This window comes from Phalaenopsis equestris, unplaced genomic scaffold, assembly GCF_001263595.1.
Source record: "Phalaenopsis equestris unplaced genomic scaffold, ASM126359v1 Scaffold000002, whole genome shotgun sequence".
NCBI classification, from domain to species: Eukaryota; Viridiplantae; Streptophyta; class Magnoliopsida; order Asparagales; family Orchidaceae; genus Phalaenopsis; species Phalaenopsis equestris.
This window is the reverse complement of record NW_018164444.1, coordinates 72,241,518-72,263,650: the sequence shown is the minus strand read 5'-3', so window position 1 is coordinate 72,263,650 and position 22,133 is coordinate 72,241,518. Positions and strand designations below refer to the sequence as shown.

The window sequence follows — 22,133 nt, the reverse complement described above, 5'->3', positions numbered from 1 at the left end:
CAATAACACTACATCAACACCAACCCAACATTTACATAGAGATTAAACTAAACCCTATACCACCTAAACGGTACTAAATCAAAGGCAAGAAACAAGAGTAATATCAGAGTAACACCAGAATAACACAACAGTAATACAAAAAATCACTTGATCTTGATCTTCAAAGTTCAGGCTGAATGATGGCATCTCAACGTTCATGGAGACTTCCGGCATCTCAACGTCATCTTCCGGCATCTCAACGTTCATGAAGAATTCGACTTCCGGCATCTCAACGTCCATGGAGAATTCGAACAATACCTAGCTATGTCGGAGCAGTGAACGGAGCTGTGAACAAACCAGCGAAATATTTCTTCACCCTGCGAATAGAACAGCTTGTAGGCGCGAAATAATTTTATGCTGGCGGGAAATTTTTCAGGATTCGGGTCTAGGGTCGGGTCGCGAATACTGATGGAATAGGTGGGGCCGGAGTTTACACCTGGCGGCAATATATTGGATACGCACATAGCTTAACATGCGTAGTACTGATAGAATAATTTTTCAGTTCAACCCTCAATCTCCTAGCGTTTGAAGAAATTTGGTTTCATTCATTGAAGCTTCTGGCCCCTCGTAATGCAATGTCAAGTCCGCAATAATGAATGTAGCAAAAATATTGTAGTCCCTTAGCAGATCGATCTTATAAGCGTTCTAATTCAGCTTCCAGAGTATTCTGAAAGGTTTATTTGTTCTAGGCTTGAGTTTTCCAAATGCCCCCACTGGAAATCTTTATTTTTTCAATCGGATCCACACAAAGTCCCCTTCTTGAAAAATCGCCTTCTTCCTAGACTTATTTGCGTGTGCTTGGTACTTGCAGTTCTGCTTAGTGATTTCCTTCCCAACATCCTCGTGGAACTTTTGAATCTTATTCTTAATCATATATAACTCACAATTATTGTGTTATACTTTCTCAACACCACTTTTTAATCGGTTCGACTTATAAGAAGAGTGGAAAGAGAAGATATACGAGACATTAGAGTTTCAGAGATTCATACACGTCGCGATCTTGTGTTTGCCTTCAATACTTCCATGCCCTAGCAACTCAAGGTTTTGTATATTTTGGGCAAAACCTAGAGACGCGAAAAAGTGAGACCAAAACAAAAGTGATACTTGCAAGGATTTAAAGTTAAATTTAAAAAGAATTTCATATATACCACATAAGTCTTATGTTTTTCACATTTAACACCTAACTTTAATAAAATAAATATATAATTAATAATTAATCTAAAAATATTATTGATATAACAATATATTACTATTAAATATATACAACAACAACAATAAAACCTTTATCCCACTAAGTGGGATCGGCTACATGAATCTTTTTTTCTCCATTGCGTCTTATTTAGTGTCATATTTTCATTTAATTCTAATAAACTAAGATCATTACTATTAAATCTTTAGTTAAATAAATTCTAGTTTAATAAATTTTATTTAAATAATATATCACATATGAGATGAGAAATCATCGAGTTTAACATCGAGCATTTAAAAAGCTATTTATTGAACAACAAATGAGTTTGTTCGCAAATAAAAATAAACAAGTTCTACTTTGTTCATGTTTAGTTCATTTAAGCTCTGAGCTTTTAAAAATTTGTAAACTTGTTTATTTATTAATTTGAATGAACATGATCGAGTTTTAATCAAGTCGAGTTAGAGTTGTTCATCCAGTGCATTGGTTCATTTATAGCCCTGGTCGTATGGTACACAACCTCAAATGGAGTGTGTCTCGTAGTAGGACTCATAGATCTGTTGTAAGCAAACTCGATCTGAGCTAGAATCAAATCTCACTGCTTGGTATTCTTCCCAACAAAGCATCTTAGAAGGTTTTCAAGGCTTCTGTTTACTCTCCGTTTGATCGTCCGTCTGTGAGTGAGTTGTTGAACTAAATTGAATCCTAGTGCCTAGCTTCCACCACAGAGTCCTCCAGAATTGTCTCAAAAACTTAACATCCCTATCAGAAGTAATGGTCATGGGTATCCCATGCAATCCAACAATCTCCCTAAAGTATAAATCGACGGCAAGCAATGCATCCAGCATGTGGTAGCTGGGTACGAAATGCGCCATTATCAAGTATCAATCCATAATAATTATAACAAAATCATTGTTCTGCAACGTCCTCATAAGGCCTACAATAAATTTTATGCTAACATCCACCCACGATGCCTTTGGTACTGGTAATGGGGTTTATAGTCCCGCATTCTATCCCCAAATTTTGGCCATATGACAAAGTTGTCATTGTCTGATGTGTCGCTCAACATCTCTAGTCAGTAGAGGCCAAAAGAAGTGCTCTCTCACAAGTGAGAATCTTATCTCTACCAAAATGTTCTGTCAATTCTCTGTTGTGGTTTTCGTGAATAATGAAAACCCTCAGCGAACATCTAGAAATACACAACTTACTCTTGTAGAACAAGTAACCATCAGCTCCATAATACTGCCAGGTAGGATTCTCTTGGCACTGCTCCCAAATTTTCCTAAAATCCTCGTCATTCTCAAACAACTCCTACACAACCTCAAAGCCTAAAACTCGAGCCAACATCGTGGCGAACAACAAGTGACGACGACTCAGTGCGTCAACCACGCAATTCTAGCTCCCCGCCTTGTGCTCAAGCACGAACTGGAACGATGCTAAGAACTCCACCCAAAATGCATGTTCAGTTTATTCCAGTGTTCAAAAATTTTAAGGCTTCATAATCCGTGGGAGAAGAGAGCTCGCTCTACTGTAGATAGTGGCTCCCGTGCTCAAAAGCTCTCACAATAGCATAGCACTCCTTGTCATACGTTGAATAATTCCTCCTTAACTCATTTAGCTTCTCACTAAAAGAGACTATGGGGTGACCTCCCTAGCTCAGCAGTGCTCCTATCCCCATGTTGGATGCAACACACTCTACCTAGAACAATTGATTGAAATCTGATAATGCTAAAAAAGGTGCCAGAGTCACATTCTCCTTTAGTGTGTTGGAGCTGTTCTAAGTTACATCGGGCCACTGGAATTTTTCTGCTTCTCAAAAACTCTATAAGGGGAGCGCCGGTACTGAAGCTCCTAATGAATTGCACGTAAAATGATGTTATTCTTAGAAACTGTCTCAACTCGGCAAAGGACTACGATGCGGTCCAGCTCATAATAACCTACAGATTTGCAAGATCCATCTGAATGTCTGTACTAAACAAGATATAACCCAAAAAACATACATGTGTTGTTATAAAGTGACACTTCTTTGGATGAGCATAAAACCTCTCTGATTACAACAGCTCATAGACCGTTCTCAGGTGTTGTAAGTGCTCCTCGGATTAATTGTACACTAGAATGTCGTCGAAGTACACCACCACAAATTTCAAGATGTGGGCCCGAAACACATGATTCATCAACCTCATGAATGTGTTGTATGCATTAGACAATCCAAAAGACATAATTGTCCACTCGTATAACCCGTCGCGAGTCTTGAAAGCAATCTTCCATGCATCCCCTGGCCTCATCCGAATTTGGAATCCCAACTGCGTAAGTCAATCTTAGAAAAGAGAATGTCTCGGTGCAATTGATCCAAAAGATCGTCCAAGCGAGTATGGGGAACCGGTACTTGATAGTAATCGTGTTGATGGCCTTACTATCAGTGCACAACCACCATCAACCATCTTTCTTGAGTACCAACAGGGTGCAGACAATACACGTAGTGGTACTCTCTCTGACCAATCCTCTCGCGATGACATCTTGTACATGATGTTGCAACTCATCTCTGCGAGCCTCAAATTGTAAATAGGTCGCCTTAGAAACACTGATCTGGTTATGAGATCTATGACGTGTTGAATATCTCTCAGTGGCGAGCCTCTGGGAGATTGTAGGTCATCACATCCTAGAAACCTTCATATAACTAGCATCTCTCTCTCGTCTCCCTGCAAGTGATACTAGACACAGGGCAACATCAGAAAAGAAGATTTCAAAATTTTCAGATATATAGCCTACTTATGAGCTGCCCCTGTTGAGGGAGGCCGGCATATTAGAGATGAGAAACTCTTGAGATGCATCTAGAAGAACATATAAGGTCAATTGAGCAGTGTACACATTGACAGATGATCAGACAGGAAACATGACTTGCAATCTAGGAAATTGCCTCGGAAGCTTAGTGGGAAAGAACACCCTATAGTGGGATCAAGATCCTTTCAGAGAAGAAGAAGAGGTCTCTCCTAAGTGGTTGTCAGTTAGAGTTGCTCGGTTTGTCATAGATTTTGTCCCAGAATCGAATATTCTTTATGTACTTGTTTACCAAATTTACTCAGACAAGTATGAAGAGCGGAAGCCAATTATAAATTTGATGACTTGAGGCTTGGTTTGTGAGAATATCGATCCACATGCAACTCCAGCTCAAGTTTTGCCAAAAAAATAATATATAGTTATTCTACCAGGATGTGCTTTGGAATGGTAACGCCCGCAGAACATACCGGGAGACTGTTAGATTTTTACTACTTGCAACGTGCTTGATCCGACCACATGCTATAAAGAAACATAAGCTTTGATAGATGAAGTTGAAGTTTCCGCAACCCCAGGAGACTGACATAGGAACGCCTCTTGCTTAGGAACAGGATGCAGGAGCCACTCGTGGCTCCGACAGTCACGTGAAGACCGAACCAAGAGATCCTTTTTTTTGTTTCATTTCCAATTTTAGCCAAATTCCTCCCTTCCTTTCATTCTAGTCAATTCATATATATGTGTTGAGGTTTAAAGGAGACTTTTGGAAAGAGATTGTTTTGGAAGTTGCAAGCGCACATTTTCTCCCTTCGAGAGTTGTTTCTGAGTGATTAGGTGATCTCTCTCCTGGGATTGTGATTATCTTCCCTTATACCCTTTCACATCCTTCCACATCGCTCCCGAAAACCCCTTTCCTGACTGCAACTACCTGAAAGAGTCACTTTTAGTTGTTTTATGCAATTCCTACATTACAACCTCCCTTCCCTGCCTCACTTCTATTTAGCACAGCCGCCTCCATCCTTCCCCAACCTTCACACATCACTCCCATTCACTGACCCTCGCTGTCACCATCCAGAAAACAACAATTTGTTGTTTTCATGTTGTCTGACTTGTTTGTCGCCTGGACTGCAGCCTATCCTGATGTCCCTACAGTCCCCGCTGTCTGCCCCTGATATTTGAGGAAAACACAAACCACAACAAAAATAATAATAATAATACTATTGAATTTCAATTATTACAAATAAAGATTCTCTTAATGAAAACAGATGATACCACAATTAGCACATGATCATAAAAATGCAACATATAAACTCCAATTAGGGCTAAGACAGGATGCAACAGCAGAGCAGTATGTTGGGAGGTGTTGGAGAAGGTCGAAAGCCTGCTGAAAGAGAGCTGGAGGAAGAGTAGTCAGCTAGGATGCATTGGAGATGGTCAACGGCCTATCGAAAGGGACCTAGAGGAAGGCGGGAGGGAGCTATGATGGTCTGGGGCAGCAATAAAGCGGTGGCGGGGTCTGGACGGCAGTAGACACTAGTGTTCAAGGGGGTTGGGCAGTAGCAAGGATAGGCGTCGGTGGTTGGACAGCAGCTGTGATAGGCATCAGTGACTGGACAACAACTGTGATAGGTCCGGGAGGGGCTGTCGGTGGCAAGGATTTGTCGAGGAGGGTTGGGGAGGTAGTAGGAAAGAGGCCTGAGGCCTCAGAAATGGCAGAGAGGATGGAGGCCTGGGCAGCGGCAGGAAAGAGGATGGAGGTTTAGACAATGGCAGAGAAGATGGTTTGCAGATGCTAGAAACGAGGCAAAGGGGATGTGGAAGGATAATTGTCTCGTTGGGATCGAGTTACAGCCAGAGAACCACCCGGATTCTTGGAGACGGTCACCACCTCGGACGAGTTACAGCTGGAGGGTCTTCTCGTCGTCGGGTACATCCCCGGCGGGGAAAGGCGGCATTCAAAACTTTGCACTCATCCAAATTTGAACCCTAACGCACCCAACAACACGTATATATAATGGGAATTTATAAACAGAATTGGTAATGCTTAAGAAAGGAAAGAAATAAAAAAGACACACATAGAATAGGTAAGGAATAAAATAAGAGAATCATGATAAAGGAAGGATCGAGGGAGAGAAACGAAAAAGGAAAGGGGAGAAGAGTTGGATCGCGATGCTGTAGCAACTACAGAACTGTTTCTGTGGCACTGTAGCAGCAACAGTGTCGCGACCCAAGGAGGCTTCCACATCACCCCTGCACGGGACAACACTCCTCTTGTCGTCCCAATGTCCAGAACCCTACTTCGCTGCCCCTCGTTGTCCTAGCCCTCAGCTTTGCTGCTCACGCAATTCCAACCCCTACTTTCGCGGTCCCAACCACTCACAACCCATTTCAGCCACCTACCTTCGCTCCCCGGCCACCTAGCTAACCTTCACCACCCCGAGATCAAGCTCTATTGTGAGTATACTCGAACGAGGGACAGCAAGAACACTTCCTCCACATTGGATACAACCCTCAAAGGGAATACTGTAAGGTAAAACCTGAATTGAGATATCAAAATAAGACCCCTAACTCCAAGCACATCATCTTATATTTATATAAGGCTAGAACTTTATTTTAGGTAATACTTAAGAGAATAAAGAATAATCAAATCAGGATTACAGATTTAAGAAAGAAGAATAAAATATTCAGAAATTCTAATTTGGAAATTCGGTTTAGGAAATAGATTATGATGGAAAATCATATTTAGTAAAGAGGAATAAATTATTCAGAAATTATGGTTTGAAAATTCATTTTAGGAAATGGATTATAATTGAAATTCAGATTTAGGAGAGAGGAATAAAAATATTCAGAAATTCTAATTTGAAAAGACTTATATTAGGAATGTCCTAAGAAGGAAAGAGGGGACGGGGAGAGAAGGGAAAGGAAGGAGCAGCAACCCCTCCCTTTGAGAACTGATCGGTCCTCCATAGCCCCTGCATCAGTCTCCCGGGTTTAGGGGAGCTTCGACGTAATAGGTCGAAGCTTTTGTGGCGTTGTCAATCACCCGTGGATTCCACTAGCAACTGCAACATCTACCAAAGCATCTGAGGAGCTTTTCTGAATTACAAGCATACCTCCTTATCAATTTGTTCTGGTTTGACATAATCTGGCCCAGAGGTATACCACCATGTTGGTTCTCTTAAGCCAAGTTTCGAACAAGTAAATATCTCATATGCTTATCATCTATGACAAGTTGGGCCCAGCAAGATTGAGGAATTGCAAGTGTTTGGTTGATGGGTGATTCTTATTATGTTCTAGGTCTTTCCTCTAACTCTTCAAGCTTTGAAAAACTGACATCTTCTGTTGTGTTCCAATAACAAGAACTTCACATTGGTCTTTTGTCTCTTCATATGGAATACTGATGGTTGGAAATATAGCAGTCTGTGATGCTATCAATTGGTTGTTACTAAAACCATCCATTGAAATTTTAAATTTGACAACTTATGATCTATGTGAATTTTATGTCTTACCAAAAAGTTCTCCATCTTCTAAGAGAGTATGAATCACAAGCTCATCAAAAGACACAAGCATGGAGGAAAGGCATTGGATGTAGCTACGAACAAAGGAGTTCCACGGGGGAAGACACCATTAGATGAATATTATTGTTCGAACTGCTCTTCAATGTTTGCAGTGTCTTAACATAACTTTTTGATGACAACCTACTCGGTGAAGTAGATCAATCCCTTGGTTGTGCATTCTGCTTCAACATGTTCAAATTCGTGGCACTTGCAACATCTTTTGGCTGTGACAGACTTGCGGATTAGTTTATTTTGGATAGTAGAAAAGGGGATTGTTTGGTGATGCGGTCTCTCCACTTCGGAAACTAGAGTTTGCAAATTTTGGCGATAGCGAGTTGGTAAGAACTGGCATCGTATTTCCCGCTTCATCTTCATATTTTCTCGTTCTTCCCTTCGACCTTTCAGATCACGGTCAAGGGTAATCTCCCACTAGATTTCCTCTTCAATATCCATATGCCTCCACTGAAGAAGGCGAAGCTCTTGTCTTATCTCATCCCGAGTAAGCTCGGGCATAGATCTCCTTGGTGACATGGTTGACGATTTGAGATTTGCGGAAGAAAAGAAAAGAAAGAACAAAGAAAGATGAGAAAAAAAAAACGAAAGAAAAAAAAATTTGGTGTGGTGGATTGGGTACGCGAGGGCGATAGAAACCCGTAGAATGGGACTAGGGTTGGACTAACTCTAATAACAAATGATACCAGAACTAAAAGAAAAAATAGTGGAAATACACAAAGCAACTTTTATTAACAGAGAAATAGGGTTACAACACAGCTTGAACTGAAAATAACATTATCAACACATAAAGCGACACAAACAACACCTCAAAAGTGCATCCCAAGGGCAGTGGAGGCTGACTAGGTGGATCGGGATGGCTAGCGGGGGTGGCGACAACAAAGGTGAAGTGAGAAACTGTAGGAATAGCTAGAGTGTTGTCTGTCTAGTGCAGCGACGGCGAGAAATTGGGGCAAAAATGGCAGAAACAATAGAGGTTTACTGTTTCGGGACGGCGGTAGCAAGGATGGAGTGTTGGCTGACAAGTTTGGCTACAGAACAGCGGGTTATGGGGCTGGAAAGCACATTGGTTGGGTGAAATGTGGACTATGGGGTCGGGGAAGGATCGGAGTGGCAGGCGGCTAAGAGGCGGAACAGGACAGAGCAGGGTAGGGAAGGTCCGGGAAAGTAAAAGGGGAGAAACAATCACCACCTCGGAGAAGAATATAGCCGAATGCCACCACCTCCTCAAATACAGCCCATAAAGAAAAAACAAACTCTACACAGGATTTCTAAAAGCAAACGCACCAACACCCCTAACTCTAAACACATCATCCTCTGTTTATAATAAGGCTAGGACTTTATTTTAGGCAATATCTAAAATAAGAAAGAAGAATCAAATCAGAATTTCAGATTTAGGAAAGAGTAATAAAATATTCAGATATTCTAATTTGGAAATTCAGTTTAAAAAATGGATTATAACGGAAATTTAGATTTAGGAAAGAGGAATAAATTATTCAAAAATTTTGATTTAGAAATTAGGTTTAAGAAAGAAATTATAATATAAATTCAGATTTAGGAAAGATGAATAAAAAATATCCAAAAGTTCTGATTTGGAAAGACTTATTTTAGAAATGTGCTAAGAAGGAAAGAGGGGAGGGGAGAGAAGGGAAAGGGAGGAGCGGTAGCCCCCCTCCCTTTGAGGACCGGTCGGTCCTCCATAGCCCCGGCGTCAGTTGACCTCTATAATTCAATTTGTTTCTAAACTCTCTCACTAATCTTATAAACAAGAAGGATATTTTCATTCTCTGGCTAGTCCACAACCAATTTCCCGCTAATCCCCTTCTAAAATATCTTCTAAGTTCCCTAGAACGGTATCAACAAGTCAAGAAGAATGTGGGTGAAAATTGGGCTAACTCGATCTTCCTATTATATCATGCTTTTGGTTGACGTGAAGTGGTTGATTGGGGTGTGGTAAATGTTCATCATGCAAATCCTACGACATTTCATTTTTTAATGAAATTGATCATATTATTGTGGATCATGCACTTGCTGTTTCTTTGTCTAGTGTTCTTATGTGTCCTGAGCACTCTACAGTTTATGTTATTTTGATGGAAGGAAAAACACAAAGTGGCTTTTTATGCCTTGGATGGTTAAACATAATTATAAATTATTATATAAAATGTTTATAATATATGTATGAAGTCATGAATTAGTTGCATATGCTTATTTTGTTGTTATGTTATTGAAATTAATTTATGGAAATAAACATCAATCATTGCATGGACAATTCACTTCCTTCCATTAATGGTGTTGTTCCCACCTCAGCTCATTTAAGTTATTAAGCCAAGCATGACACAAACCTACAAATTAAAAAGAGAAAAATTAAAATTCCTAACAAGAAGAAAAATTTTAAAAACCCAATGTAAGTTAAAGCATAAACGCCCATAAATTAAAATTTCTATACTAAAACCATAAAAAAGATTTTAAAATATAAAACATACATTAGGAGATGAATATATTTGTTCAATGTCACAAGCAATTTGTCAAGTCCATTGGCCATATGCTGCCGACGTCAAATATATATTTACATATACAGCATATCAAATACATATACACAAACAAGGTATTACCATCGTGCATTTTCCACACAAATCAAATATGTAATGTTAAAGTTTTGAAAGAAAAACCATGCAATGCAATACCAAAAAAAAAGGTTAAAAGCTCCAAAATGCGATTATTTCTTTAGCATTGATTGCCTAATAAAGAAATGAAACATTGCTCAATTTGGTATGCAGTATGCACTTTTTGGAAGCAAGAGAAATAAAACTAAAAAGAAGCTATCAAGAAAGCATAATGCAAGATAAATTCAAAGGTGATGACAAAAATAAATCATGTATTCAAAAAGAACAACTGCGCCATTACAAACCCCAAGACGAAGAATATAGATATCTCGAACAACTGAATGTAGCAAGTTTGGACGTTGAACTTTTATGGCCACAGTACATCCATCATGTGTTCGTCCTTTATAAACCTGAGGAAAACAGCATGAAATGATGAAGAAAATAAAAATTGGATAACATGATATTAGTGATGCTCCGATAAAATCCTCAAGCATTAATTGTATAAAAAAAACAAGACAGTTGTTATCAAACTCAAGTAATTATTGTTTCCATTTCAAATCTAAGAAAAAGGATAATTAAGAAAATTGTTAAGTTTATAAATGACGGTACAGAAGGAAAATTTTAAAAATTAACACTAAAAACGAAACACAAGTTATAAGTTTATGGTACATTAAGCTCAAAAATGCCTGAAGGATAACACTGTTCAGAAAATAAATTCAATGAAATTTCAAGGAGAAACACATCTACGTAAAATGCACAATTCTAAAGACGAATGATCAAAAATTATAAGCAATGATTAGTACCGACTTATATGCCTCACAAAATTTCTTTATTTTGTTTAGAAAATTGTCCATATTCGATGAGAGAAAAAAAAAAAGTTTCCCCGTGACTCAAGTTTTAGCAGTAAAAGTAAATCACTATCAATCTAGCTGCCTTCAAATGAATTAAAATGCAAAGGGACTCAGAGACGCATATAATTTTCAAGGAAGATGTAGCATCTAGCATCAGACTTTTTGCAACAGTAAATACTCTGCCGTCAATGTCACATATTAGAGCAAATCATATTGAAACAGAAGCAGAGCTAGAATTTAAAGAGTGGGAGGGGCAACTAAAATAATCAAAATTAAAAATTTAATTTTAAAAAAATAAATAATTAATTAAATTAAATAAAAAATAGCTAAGAATAGCTTATAAAAAAACAAAAATATATATTTTAATATAGTCATTTTGAAGACATATCTTAAATTATATACAGTACTTCTTCATTGCATCAAAATTATCAATAATTGATTCTATATCGAAATTCATTATAAAATCATTTTCAGTAAATGGTAGCTCTGAACTTACAAGAAAACCATCTTCCATTTAATTTTATAACATTGTCATGGTAATCATTACAACTGAAAAATGCATGTTCAATTGTTAATATAGAAACTGACAGTGTAAAGGCCAGTCTAATAAAATGATTAATAAGAGGATATATAATTGATTGCTTGGCTTAGCCATCATTTGATATAGATCATAAAATATATAAATACTCTAAGAATGTTGATTCTGATTAGCTTCAATTTAAATATACTTTAGTTGAATTATTATGTAGCTTTTATATATCTATGAAATCTTCTAGATAAATCTATTTGCAAGTTAAAAAATATCAACATTTGAATGACGATCTGGAATATCTGATGCATAACTAAGAATCAATAATTTTATAATGTGTTCTTTAAACTTGTTATTCATTTCGTGTAGTTGTTATTCAACGTAGTTGTGAAAATATCAACTTTAAAATGATGCTCTATAATAATTTTTTTTTTTTTTTTAACAAGATGACCTCATCCTCCAGAATAAGGAAAATTCAAATATGGCATATGTATATCCCATTTTTCACAAGCTAATTTTATCCTCTGGAATAAAAAATATCATTATGTTCTCTTAAATTTTAAGAAGATGATTGTTATTGATATTAAATGCATCCCATTAAAGATGTCGTGGTTTTCTTTATAATTCAAGAAAAATTAATCAAATTAATTATATGTGTCAAATATATGAAATACAAACAAATTGAAATAATACTTTTTAAAGATACGCTAAACAATAATATAATATGCAAGAAAAAAAAACTCATTAATGAACAAAACTTGTAACATATTTCGTTTAACCCACATATTACTTGCAGCATTATATCACTAACCTCAAATTTCATGAATATCAAATTTTGATAAAAGAAAATATGACATTTATCTCTTCAAACTTGATGCACTTATATCTTCAAGATGAATTATATCAAAAAATTGTTCCTTAAAAAATCCATTTTTATCAATAAATCTTAATAAAATTATTATTTGTTCCCATTTTGATTCATCTGGAACTTAATCTAGTACTATATAATATTTTACATTATAAATTTCAAATCAAATAAACCTTTAAAATTTATTTGAAAATAAAGATAAAATCGTTCTTTGAATTTTAAGAGGTATATATAAAATAGTTTGTGAAGCATTTTAAAACACTATTAAATTTAATGAGATAATTATGATCTTTTGATAAATTATTTAAACTAATTATAAAATATTTATTAAATTAATAATATAAAACTTATTATCTAGAGAACAGACTTATCATATAATATAACTTCCAAGAGTTCAACAAAGACTCATCCTCTACATGAATGTGTCAATGAGAAAACTCCTAATTCATACAAGCATGGGAATACATGTAGTGCTCTCAAGGGCCTCCAATGTTAACATAATAAAAATTATTTTTAAGTTGGAAAACTGAAAAGATATCTTCCATCGGAGAATTTAACATGTGGGTAGATTTTAATTATTCTAGCATTTCCATGAGTGTAAACTCTTAATTCTTAATTAAGACAAACCCCCTCAAAGCTCTGCATATTTAAAAGTACTCATTTAAAAGGTCCCACTGCGTTACTGTTTCTTAAATGAGAGATAGATGAGGAGGCCAATAGTAAATCATGTGATTTCATTGTCCTGAAACTCACTGTATAAATCCCAACCAAAGTTAGAGTACAAGCATCAACTAAATAATGTTGAGATCATAGGCTAAAAGCGAAGAATACCCGAATGTGACTGTCCAGCGCTGACAAATTTTCTACAACTATTGGCATAGAACCGGCGAGCCTTGATGTGTCAATAGAAACCTATATTTTGATATTACCAACAATTACCATCACATCATGCAATTTTTTTGATAGAACATGGCTCCGTTAAAAGAAAGATCGCTTGCTGAGAACATGGTTATGCCAGCTAAACTGGGCTACGGACCCAGTTTGTCAGTATATTAACCTAAGTTCTCTTAAGAAACTCTGTATCTTAACTCATCAAACACCAAACTATGCAAAATAAACTATCACTAACTTAATTGCTTCCCTTGTTTAAGTTCAGTAAAATGGGTGGCCAACAATATGTTTCATGCTATGACTGAAATGAGCAGCAAAAAAGTGATGATTAGCTCAAAGAGTGAAAACATCTAGTAGAGGGCTATAAACGTGACAGAAAATGATGAAAACAACAATTATTAACAAATTATAGGATAAGTAATCAGAAGTTTACAACTCACACCTGACCAAATGAAGCAGCAGCAACAGTCTCCTCAGAAATGTAACTAAAGTAGTTCTGGACAGGCCCTCCCAACTCCATCTCAATTATCTTCATCGCCACCGCACTTGGAAAAGGTGGAATTCTGTCATGCAATTCAGAAAGTGCCTGTAGGGAATGAATAAACAGACAGAACCATAGAATCATTAAAATGACCGTATTGGCTTTTGCCATCACGGACTAAATTTAACAGAAATACCAGAGAATGAAACTAGAAGTTACCTTATTTGAATTATTTGATATCATTAAAGAAATAAAATTAGAATGACTTGAACATCTTCACAGTAAAGCATAATTCATCTAAAGCTACTGAGTTTTGTGTATAGCAGAATTCTCAACTGTTACAGACAAATATTTTGTCGGTTGCATTAAACTAAAGTCCTTTCAACATGATTGTAAGACAAAAGGATGTGTTCAAAGTCACATCAAGTCCAACTACAGCTACTAGAAAGCAATATCAATACTGTCCAGCCAATGAAATTTAAATAACGAGCGAATTAGACATCACTCATCATCATTAGCCTTATCCCAACTATTTATAGTCAGTTTTATGAATCCTCAATTTTCATTCTATCAATCAGGAATGACGGAAATTAGGCAGCTAAATTATGAGTTTTCTATAGTTAGGAGCTTCCCTATTTAAATTGTTTCCAATATCTTCATTATGATTAGTTCCTTTTAGCTAAATATTTAAATTAAGAATATGTATTATTAAGTTACCTAAAATAAATTATATAAATTATTTTGTACCTAAAATAGATTGTAAGATTATTATTTAATGCAATGAAAGCAAAGGGAAAATACATTGAGCCTATTCAGAATTTAGCCTATTTTTCTCAAAACCTTAACATGGTATCAGAGCCAAAATTTTACCATAACCACCGGTAGTTATTGGAAGACCGTCAAAGCTCCCTTCCCGCCGGCCTTCTTGTGGAAAGGGAGGAACTATTTCTTTGCCTTGATTTGACCATCTAAGAATTTTTGTCCGCAGCGACTGCTTTTTCCGCCTTCGATTCGCCTCCTTCCATCTCCTACGTCTGGTTCTATCTCCCGCGTTTGATTCCAGCTGCGATATGTTATTCTGTCCATTTGTTATCCCGTCTGTGATTCAAGTCTCATCCGCAATTTGTGATCTCGTTCGCTTCGTCCACTTCGGATCTCCTTCGCTAGTCATCACTGCTTCAGCGGCATCTTCAAATAGTTCTTCTGCTTCGGCTTCATCCGCTTCAACTTCGGCTTCTTCGTCGCACCCAAGGATTGAAGGCTTCGACAATCCTTCCTGGACCCACGGCTTCGACATCTCGGCTTTAGCACTTTTAGCGTGAACATCAGAGAACAAATTTTCCCCGTCGTCACAGGAAGAATCAATAGCATTTGGATCTTATAACAGAACGCAGATACTACTTTTGGACTATGATCAGTAACATTTGGATCAGAATGTGGATCCTACTTGTAGGCTATGATTGATAACATCTGGATCGTGTAACTGGATCCTATTTGTGGGCTATGATCGGTAGCATTTGGATGTTATGATCGGTAGCATTTGGATCAGGACACGAATCCTACTTGTAGGCTATGATCGATAGCATCTGGATTGTGTAACTGGATCTCATTTGTGGGCTATGATCGGTAGTATTTGGATCAAGACGCAGATTCTACTTTTAGGTTGTGATCGATAGCATCTGGGGCGTGTAACTGGATCCTATTTGTGGGCTATAATCGGTAGCATTTAGATCAGGACACGGATCTTACTTGTAGGCCATGATATATAGCATTTGGATCATGTAACTGGATCCTATTTGTGGGCTATGATCGATAGCATTTGGATCGTGTAACTGGAAGCGGATCCTTCTTGTGGCTACGATTCGAATTTCTGGACGACAATGATAAAGAATTTCATGTTTTTCTTTGCTCAAATCACGGTATGGTTCAGGAGTTGTCTCTGAGGCTTCATCATTCTTGGCTTCAGCATTCACGGCTTGAGGATTTTTTGATCCCGGCAGTGTTATCAGTTTCTTGTTGGCAAATTGATGTATCCTGATCAGTCATGATCATTAGGCAGTTAAATTAGGAGTTTTCTATAATTAGGAGATTCCTTATTTAAATTATTTCCAAAATCTTTATTATGATTTATTTCCCTTTTAGCTCAATATTTAGATTAGGAATATGTATTATTAAGTTACCTAAAATAGATTATACAAACTATTTTGTACCTAAAATAGATTGTAAGATTATTATTTAATGGATTAAAAGCAAAGGGAAAAGACATTGAGCCTATTCAGAATTTAGCCTATTTTTCCTCAAAACTTTAACACATTTATCTATGATGCTAAACCTATTCATAGCAAATCATTTTAAATAACCTCTATAATTGTTACTTCAGTTTAACCACTTTTCCTTCAAAACTAACCTTATCGGCTCCCATCAAAAGGTTGAATGTTTTATAACTCTAACCCTTTATTCAATTAGCTATTAAATAAGCCAATAATAATGTCCTGCATGAACTACTGGAAACAGGAATTGAGAAGAACAATTCTTTTGTGGAAGGGGTTAACTCAAAAAGATTGTCGAGCGGCTAGAGCGAGTAGATAGGGAGTCGAGCGGCTGGTCTGTGCAGAGGAATGATGTTGGCGAGTCTTGTGAGCAATTGGGACAAGCAGGGAGGTAACCAACAATTCGTCTGTGCTGAGGAGGGGCATTCAAGAGCACTACAAACAGTAGGGGCAAGAAGGGAATGAACCCAGCTGTCGGTTTGCGCAGAAAGGGCACGGTCGGCGATGGGAGAGATGGGGGTGCCATGACTTGCGGCCTTTTGAGGGGAGTAGGCAAGGTCGACTCACCCTGGGACACCTTGTGAGGTGGCGGCGTTTGAACAGAAGGGAGGGAACTAATCGGAGGTAAGCACCATCTTGGACGAGGTACAGTCGAATCACTTCTCGCCATCGGATACAGCCCTCAGAAGGAAACGCCTTAGACACACACTTGAAATCAGAGATAAATTAAAAACAGGCTAGCAATCAGAGTAGATGCTAGACTAGGTAAGTAAGAAAATAGGAAACAATTAGAGGAGAGTGGAAAGAAAAATGCAGTCAAAGTAGGAAGGGAAGGATTATAAAAAAGAGAAATTCCAACAAAAAATGAAGAGGGGCAAAATAACTGGTTCTGGCCGGTCCAGTTCGGTCTAGCAAGAAGGATGGACCGATCATGCATGCACCGACCCGAACCTCAGAGCCCCACGTCAATCTCCCCGGGTTGGAGGAACTTCGACCTCATTCGTCACCTTTGGTTTCTCGAAGTATGAATTTAGACCAGCAACATTGAATGTTGTCAGATTACACCCAGAAGAACCTCTTCTTTTACACTAATAATATCTGGATCTTATTGAATAATTTCTTTCCTCATCATGCTACTACGATAAATTTTCAGGTTGGGGTTCATCCCTCCTGTATGGACATCTGATGATGGGTACCATGCTAACCTGCATCTAGCATCTGAATAACTCCATTTAATCCTCCTGACGTGGCACAAAAAAGCCCCCATTATGACATGTTGCACGTCCCTCAGTAGGAGCAACTCAAGAACGAGTCTATAGATTTGAATGGTCTGGATTTCTCTTATATGGGATTTTCATGCCTCTAGTGTCAGTTCCTCAAACTCAAGACTGTTTTGGACATCACCGTGAAGCCGATTGGAGTTTCTTCCATGGGCTCAGCTGAAACTATGTGATATTTTCCTCCTCAACTGGAAGTCGGTTCTCCTTCGTATCGTCACCATTTTCAGTGTTTACTATGTTATTACCCAATTTTTCAAGAACGCAATGCTCAGTGAAACAGATTATTCAACTAGTTGTGAAGTCTGATTCAACATGCACAAATTTGTGGTACTTGCAACACTTTCTGGTTGAGACATATTAAGGGATGCATATTGATTCCACCCGTTCTCCATCATAACTCAACTTTTCCTCTGACGGGGTTAGATGTTCTCTTGGGTGTAATATGGATGTAAGACCCTGAGGTTGAGCACTGCATATAAGAAGTGGTGGTTTTCCGATGATTTGGTCTCTCCACTTCTGAAGCTAGAGTCTAAATCTTCTGTTTATAGTAGGTTGATAGGAATTGGCATTGGATCGCTCGTTCTTCATATGTTGGCTCTTATCTTGACCTCCTCTAACACTGGATTCCAAAGAGTCCTAGTCGGTGTCTAAATCTTTTGTTCATAGTAAGCTGATAGGAATTGGCATTGGATCTCTCGTTATTCATATGTTGGCTCTTATCTTGACCTCCTCTAACACTGGATTCCAAAGAGTCCTGGTCGGTGTTCTGCATCATTAAAACCATCCCTATGGAAGGGATTCAGATTCCCATCTCTTACTCCTCATTGATTCTCCAAATCCTGGTCGAGGGTAATCTCCCTCTGAGTTTCATCCTCAATATCCACAGCTGAAGTCAATGAATCTCCCGTTGTATCTCTTCCTGGATATGCTTGAGCATGTATCTCCTCGGTGGCACGGGTAGGCTTTGGAGTTTAGCTGAAAGAGGGTATATGAGATTAACTGAGAGCGTAGAAAATTTAATTTGGGGTTGCGGATTTTGAAAATCAGGAAAGGGATTTAGAGTTAGGTCAAATTTGGCTATGGTTTGGTGGTTGGTGGGAATAAAAAAAAGTATTTTAGTAGAGGTGGCTTGGGTAGGGGCGGATGCTAGGAAACACTATGATAGGACTAGAGTTGGGCTAGCTCAGATACCAAATGATATCAAAGTTAACACAAATCACAATAAAAATAGAAATGTTATTGTTGAATTTAAATAGGGTTACAGTGACGACTCTTCAAACAGAAAATAAATGATAATAAACATAAAACGACACAAGCAAACATCCCTAAAATGATTCTCAGAGTGGCGGAAGTCGGCTATGTGGATCGGGAAGATTGACGGGGGTAGCGGCAGCAAAGAAATGTTGGCGGCAACAAGGGGGAAGTGCATAAATGCGGGGATAGCAAGTGTGAAGGTTGTCCTAAGTGATGGTGAACAATGATGGGACAGCAGGACGAAGGTCTTCCCTGTCCTGGGCAGCAGTGGCACAGGGGGAAAGCTCTGATAGCAGAGAAGAGGTGCGGTTTGGGCAGCAACAATGCTGGAAGGGACGGGAAGGTGGCTAGTAGGCGGAGAGCTGCAGAAAAAAATACTGTTGTTTCGGGCAGCTACAGCGATGTTCAACGATAGTGAGCGATGTAGGAAGATGCAAAAGGGAATAAGAGGAAGATAATCACTACTTCGGGAAAGAGACACAGTCAGAGCACCACAATCCCTCGAATATAGCCCTCAAAAGAGAAACAAACTTCGACGGCTGCCCTGACAGCAATTTGAAAAAAATACGCAATAATCTGAATCCTAAACAAATAAACCACATATATATAATGAGAAATAGTAGATCGAATAGATAGAGAAAAAGAAATAGGAAGGTGATGGAAAAGGAAGGAGGTAGGCAAGGAAAGTAATAGAAAAGGAATGGGCTACACAAGGAAGGAGTTAAATAGGCAACGGGGTAGAGTTGAACCTTTGTACCGTAGCGGTTAATGTACCACAACCCGGTAAGCCCTGATAAGCTCCCGCGTGACTTTATCATTAATTTGACACAACATTTTAAGAGGTATATTCTATTTTTTGTTTTTTTTCGACCGACCATTTACAATGTCACATTTTATTTGTACAACAAATCAGATGTTCCACATGTGAATTTTTCTTTAATGATATTGTTAAACTATGTTGTTTTCCCAAATAATTTGTATAAAGAAAATCATATGTTGTTAAATTTATATAGTTTTGTTTTTTTTTGGAAAAATCATAGCAAAAAAATTTGCTATGGACTTCAATTCTCACTATAAAGAAAGCATCTAACAAAGTAATTTTACCTCTAAATGGCACCACAAAAAAATGATGCCCTCTAATGAGATGGTTCGCTGCAAAATAGCATCATTAAATCACGATCACAATCACAAGCTAATCGTTCCCCAATGGCATAAATCTCTTTAAACGTAAATTATGGAGTATACTTGATGAAGAGCAAAATCGTTTATTATCTAAGATCGATTTAAAATTATCTTATTAAACAAACACTCACTTAGATCTATAAAATCCCCTCAGATAGCCAATTCATAGCAACGGACAAGAATCATTCGATTAAGTTAGTTTGACTGCCTCATGAATAAGTACACCAGGCTGTAACAAGCCGGGATAATTGAACCATGAGATCATGATCAAGTTTATCTCATCTCATCCTCCATTGGATCTAAGCTTATGGTGATAAATTTTCCTAATGTAAAATTAATTATTGTTACGATATGCTAAGCATTTAATGCCTAATTTTAATTAAAAGGACTCTCTCATTGTCGATAAAGCTGAAAAAAACCATTTATACACTTCACCAACATGAATATATGATAGGTTTTGTTCGAGACAATGAATATGTTTGTTAGGGACAATGAACAAAAAGGCAACAAATCATCAAACCAAACCTCAACCTAAATGACTACGCCTATAAGTGAGAGCCAACTGCTTAGTATTCCTAAACCAATACTTTTCTTTAATTATCTAATATTGGACTAAACCCAATCAAAGAAGCCTAAACGATCTCCCCTCGCGAGATAGTTCTCCACAATAGCCATCACACCTCAAATGGAAGCTTTTTAACATCATAAATTATTACACCCCAAGAGCCCACTCTTTAACCTCATAAATTATTACAACTCAAATGGAAGCTTTATCATAAATTATTATACCCCGAGATAGTTCTCCACAACAAGCTTTTTAACGTGGACGTATTGTGGGGATCATCCATTCTTAACCTTTTCTCAACCATGGTAGAACCCACCAATGACCAATGAGCCATAAAAAAATAAATGACTCAATTGCAATCAAACATGACAATCATTAAAGAGAAATTCCAAAGCTAAGGGCACCAAATCAAGTTAGAAACACTCAAACACAAATAGAAAAACTTGAGCTAATAAGAGAGAGTTGACACTTGATATCTCTACACAAAGATATTTTTAAATTATTTGATGTGGGACTAACTTATTGCAGCATGTGTCTAAACACATTTTAGTTAATTACAACATCATAAATGAGGCTTTATTCCATAGTTTGACACCGGAGTTAACCAAACAAATATTGTTACAGAAAACAAATAGGAGTTTACAACCACAAACACTAACATGAAAAATAAGAGCAGACACAACACACAAACTCAGGTAATGTTTGATTTAGGGAGTGGTGGAGATTGGTTACGTAGAAGGAAGGGGTGGTAGGTGAGTGGCAAAGCAAGGAATAGGGTCGGCAAGGGGTTGGCAAAGCAAGGAACAGCATATTTGCTACTCCATGGATAGTTGGAGTGACGTGGAAGGGGGTTGCGGCAAGGAAGGGCTGGTTGGGGACAGTGGCGACAAGCCTAGACTTACAGGAGCAAGACAGAATAGCTAGTGGTTGGATTGTAGAAGGAAGATAGGTAGGTTGGCAACTGGGTTGTACATGGAACGTAGGGTTGGAAGGCGGCAGCAGGTTGGATGCAGGTCTAGAAGGCAGCGTGATATCGGAGTTAACCAAACAATAATAGAACAACAATTATTTTTACTTGATACAAATAAATGGTTACGACCAACACAAAGGAAGAAATACAAGAACACAACACAAGCAAACATCATTGAAGTGTATCCCATGGGTGGTGGAGGTCGGCAAGTGGATCGGGATAGCTGACAGGGGTGAAAGCAGCAAAAGAATGCTGGTGGCAGCGATGGGAAGGTGCAGAAATGCAAGGACAGCAAATATGGAGGCTTTCCTGGGTTGATAGCAGGGAGGAGTCGAACAGCGGGTAGCTCCTGGGATTGAGTCGTGACTTCAAACGGAGCTCTTTGTCGCTTGATCAGCAGAGCAGGGATCAAGCGGCACGTCATATAAAGGATCGTGAAACTGTGATGTCTGCCGCTACCTTCCCAGTGAGCTCGTGAGACGATCCAGAAAATGACGCGATCGAACAAACGATATCGAAGAGCGAAACGAAGTGAACGAGCGAGAGCCTGGGGCACGGCGACGAGATCCCCCACCCTTCTTCGAGTAGGAGTCTACGAACCGCTGCGGCTAACCGCATCGCCATGGAGTCGCGACGGAAGGAGTAAACCCTAGCAGAGCGACACGATGCATCTGCATCACCATATTCATATATATATATATATATATATATAATAATAGTATATATATATATACTTGAAAACAAGCCACCAAGGGGAAACCATTATTAATTACCAATTAGAAGAAACCAAAATCGAATGAACAAGTAAGATTTTCATCAAGGA

General features: G+C 38.1%; 1 protein-coding gene across 2 annotated transcripts in view; it reads right to left on the bottom strand.

The window, feature by feature from the left end:
• LOC110031371 (uncharacterized protein slr1919) overlaps nt 1-22,133 on the bottom strand; it is a 123,723-nt gene that overhangs the window by 74,593 nt on the left and 26,997 nt on the right. Inside the window, exons 5-7 of one of the 2 annotated variants that reach the window (XM_020734544.1) lie at nt 13,751-13,894; nt 13,249-13,329; nt 10,475-10,579 (exon numbers count right to left, since the gene is read on the bottom strand). In XM_020734544.1, the coding sequence (XP_020590203.1) occupies nt 10,475-10,579; nt 13,249-13,329; nt 13,751-13,894 (330 nt within the window). The remainder of the gene's footprint in view (nt 1-10,474; nt 10,580-13,248; nt 13,330-13,750; nt 13,895-22,133) is intronic. The other variant, XM_020734552.1, reaches the window with a different exon arrangement.